The sequence below is a fragment of the Octopus bimaculoides genome, chromosome 3 (genome assembly GCF_001194135.2).
Source record: "Octopus bimaculoides isolate UCB-OBI-ISO-001 chromosome 3, ASM119413v2, whole genome shotgun sequence".
NCBI lineage: Eukaryota > Metazoa > Mollusca > Cephalopoda > Octopoda > Octopodidae > Octopus > Octopus bimaculoides.
The window spans coordinates 88,048,034-88,052,549 of NC_068983.1; the positions used below are offsets into that span (position 1 = coordinate 88,048,034).

A 4,516-nucleotide genomic window follows, 5' to 3' on the forward strand; every position below is an offset into this window, starting at 1 on the left:
GTTATTGTGCCTGACGTCACATCTATGCACATTAAATTTTTTGTTTAACTGTTCTGTTGTACAACCAACATAAATCAAATTGTGTTTCGTACATTCTGTCGCGTACACCAAATGGGAATTTCTACATATGCCACCTTCTGTATAAATCATAACATTTCTGTTATGATTTCTGATGGAATTCACTTGACTCATGTTGTTGCACAATGAACAGGGCTTACCACTCTTGCGGTTGTTTTTCAAGGTGCGACGTGCAGATACTCCAATGTTCGTTATCTTGGAGTCAAAAGGCTACAATAGGAGGCTGAGCAAATATCTGTTTGAAACGAGGATATTTTTTCGCCACATGCTGGTAACTTTTATGCAATACTTTTGAAATGCCAGCGTAATTTCGGTGCCAGTTAATCACTAAAGGAATTTTGACATCTATTGTATTGTGTTTGCTAAAATTATGCGTGAAGGTTTGACCGTCTTTGGTAATGTTAGCTATTTCATTTGCTATTTCCTTTAACCGTGATTCACTGTAACCGCGTTTGACATAATGATGTACAAAAGCATTTGCATGTTTCCAGTAATCCACTATGTCAGTACAAAGTCGTTTTATCCTAAAAAATTGGGATTTCGGATTTGACCGAATAATATGATTTGGATGATCGGAGTGACGGTGGAGATAAATATGGGATGACGTGGGCTTGCAGAATAACTATGTCACTATTCTGCCACCAGAAAACTTAACTTTTGTGTCCAAAAATTCAACGCTAGTTTTCGAAAAGCTAGACGTAAATTTTATGTTTGACTTGTATCGATTACTTGTTGAAATATGGAAGGAACCACTTTTACACCGAAGGGAAATTGCTTAAATTTAAATAAGCCACGGTGTGTATTTATGGTTAATAAGTTTGAACATTCTTCTTCTACTTAGGTGTGTAAGTATACCGCCGAGAGGTCTAATTTTGAGAGGAATTTCCCTCCATTCAATTTTGCGAACACTTCCTCTGGACTCGGAAATGGGTAACTATGTGAACTTAAGCAATCATTTAAACCCGTTGAAAAATCAACTCGTAACTTATTTTTCTTTATTACGTAGACTGTAGATGCTGCCCAATCTGAGTGGTCCGTCTTCTCGATTATTTCTAGGCTTTCAAGTTCCTTATTTACCTGTTCTAGCGCCGCGAACGGTGCATTACGTTTTGACTTAAATACAAGTGTTGCACTTTGTTTTTCTACAACTTTTGCCCTCGTTTTCGTGCAGCAGCCCAATTCATCCGAGAAAACATCTGGGAATAAATGCTTTATTTTTCGTTTCAATCCCTCAACCACAGTCGAACCTTCGACTGAACCGACTATATTACCACACAAAACACTTATGGGCGTATTCCACATTTTGAACAGCTCCATCCACTCTGTGCCGAATAAATTTATTGAATTTTTTAACACACATACCTTTTCCCTTTTCATTTGGTCACGAAATGTTATATTACACACAGATTCACCTACAAAAACCAATATTTTATCCGTAACACCGTGTGCTACAGTCCTAGATTCTCTTAATTTTGGCTCACCGATATACTTCCAAGTTTCTTCATCCACAATGGTAATATCACCTCCAGTATCTAACTGCATTTTTACTCTTATATTTTTCAATTTTCACGTTTACGAATTTCCTCTTTGACACATTTCTTTCGATGGCATTTTATTTATTCTTTTTTCTTTGTCCCAACGTTTTGTCATCTTGGTTTTACAGTGCGCTTTTACGTGTCCAATTTTTCCACAAAAGAAATATTCTACTTTCTTAAATGGGCAGTTTTTGCTCAGGTGTAGACCTCCACAAGCAAAATATGGGTTTGCTTCCTGACATTTGTCCTGTTTGTACTGTATTTTAGTATACACTTGATTTCTATTCTGCCTGTTTAGCACTTATTTCACTTAGGAGCAATTTTTATGTTCAATTTTTCTCTGTGTCGTATTTTAGATTTACTATTCTTTCACACTATTTTGACACTTGTGAGATTACAGTTTGGTTTTGCTCCAGCTTAGCGAGAATTCTTATTCTTACTTCTGCATCTTTTTCTGCTATAGTCCCTGAACATGTCTGGCGTTAACTCATCCAGTTTCAACTTTTCACATCCTCTGTTTACTCTACCAGTATATATGATGTAGTTCTTTTCTAAGTTCAACCATTTCCAGCGTGTATTGAACAACGAGCTTTTCTCGCTAAAAATTTCACACAATATGTCTATTGTGTTTTTAAAGTTTATGTCAGGATGTTTTCCCAGGAAGTACGTAATTGCTGCAATGCTCATGTTCTCCTGCTGCCAGTTTTCTTAGGATTAGACGCGTTTTCATATCGTCGTCCCAGTCTTTGCACTCTTTATTGGAGGTCTGTTCGTATCTTCTATAGTACACCTCGAAGGTAACTCCTTCGTCTGGTTCATACTTAAATTCCGTTATTGAGTTTGCAACATAATCTGGCGAGAAAAATCTTTTCAGCATTTTTGGACGACTTATTATTCGTTAATTGCAAACTGGCCAACAATTCTCCCATAATTGTACGATTTTGTACACTGTAAATTCGCACAAAAAACTTTTGTGAGTTTCGTAACTCCTTGTGAGTTAGTTTAATCCTCGTGATTTTGTTAATTCCTCGTCGCCATTGTTGTAATCCAACGTCGTGCTGTTATAATGTCAACTCTGGTACAGTAGTATAGTTATTCAGACAAATAAAGAATAACTGTCTATGACCTACTTCGCCGACTTCTCGATCCCTCGACTTCCTACGTCACAGTATTTGTAACGACTAGCGCATGCTACTCGTCAAGTGGGAGGGTGTGTTCCATTAATATCATTATCCCTATAACAGTATTAGTAGTGCCTTTGTCACTAATATATATTTTTTAACAAGCTCACTTGCTAATCGCGACACCACTGCCTGTTCAAGCATTGATTTTCTATGTATAGCTGACGGAGAGATGAATCGCTGTTATCTTTAACAGTCAAGCGACCATTACTAATGAGACCAAGAAAGGTCAAAATCACATGATCTGGTGGTCTCGACGCTGGAGCTGGTGGAGATTTATTTCGCTGCTAGCAAAATAAACAAGCGTGAATTTTGCCCCAGAAGCCTACATGAGTGCTTCTCTCATGGTATCTACTGCAGTAAAGTCTGTTCTGATACATCCACGTTTAAATGGAAATAAATATTACCTCTCGGTAATAATACTGCCTCTTTTGTGAATATATATATATATATATACAACGAGCTTCTTTCAGTTTCCGTCTACCAAACCCATTCACAAGGCTTTGGTCGGCCCGTGTCTATAGTAGAAGACACTTGTCACGCAGTAGGACTGGAACTTGAACCACGTCGTTGGGTTGCAGTGTCGAACTCTTTCCTTCACCAAAAGCCAATCACAAGAAATTGGCCATTGAAAAGGTGATTACATTGGCGGTGCTCCAGCATGACCACAGCCTTTGGGCTAAAACATTAAAAAAATATGTATATATCTTTTATTCTTTTACACGTTTCAGCCCAAAGGCTGTGGCTATGCTGGAGCACCGTCAGTGTAATCACCTTTTCAATGACCAATTTTATGTGATTGGCTTTTGGTGAAAGAGGGAGTTCGACACTGCTGCCCTCCTTTGAGTGTTTTGCCATGATGTAGGTTCATTTGAAACCTTGAATAACAGAAGGGTAAATTATTTTTTGAAAACATCTACCCACCCCCACCCCACTCCATAAAGATGACTCATATGTTTTAGCAAGGCATTAAATAGCTGTGGGCCCTTGAATCCCAAGCTATTGCAGTACATGGTCCTCACTCTCGGTGGGATAGCTAGAACGTTTAGAACATTACAGTGACGTCCATTTCGGGGACTAGTACAACTCTCAATACAATAGTTTGGTGCTAGCCCCTCCAGGATCTTCCATACGAATATCACTGCATACTTCTCCCGTCTTAGCTCCAGGCTGTAGAGTCACAGCTCTTTCAGTCTCTCTCAGTAGCTCAGCTGTTCCATTGGTGTAATCTTCCTAGTGTAGCACCACTGAATTGTCTCTAGTTCTACCATTAAATTGACACTGCAGGGTGACCACTGCTGAGAGCAGTAGTCCAGGTGGCTGAGTACAAATGTCTACCATAAAACCAGAATAGTTTCCCGGTCCCTTGTTCAGAAGGTTCTCAGTGTCCATCCTGTAATTCGCCTGCAGATTACCACCCTCTTAGTGAAATGTACGGGAAACGAGGCATCATTGTTCATATCAATCCCCGGATCACGCACTGTACTTGATTCTCGGATTGCCACTCCTTTTGGTCCAACGTATCGTTGTTGCAGTCTGTAAGGTGATAACGGAGTGAGTGATGGAAGAAGAGAAATTGTCTTTAAAAGTTGAAATATGTCGCAAACATATTTCAACTAATATTTGTGTGCGTATGTATGTGTGTATATACATATATATATGTATGTATGTAAATATGCGTATATATATATAAATAAATAAATATATATACATATACATATA

The 4,516-nt window shown here is 38.5% G+C and overlaps 1 protein-coding gene across 1 annotated transcript; it reads right to left on the reverse strand.

Moving 5' to 3' along the window:
* Window positions 1–915: 915 nt before the first annotated feature.
* Window positions 916–1,620, reverse strand: LOC106881012 (uncharacterized protein K02A2.6-like). Its single transcript, XM_014931198.1, has one exon. It carries the CDS (start codon window positions 1,618–1,620, stop codon window positions 916–918), a length of 705 nt encoding a protein of 234 aa, XP_014786684.1.
* Window positions 1,621–4,516: the final 2,896 nt, after the last annotated feature.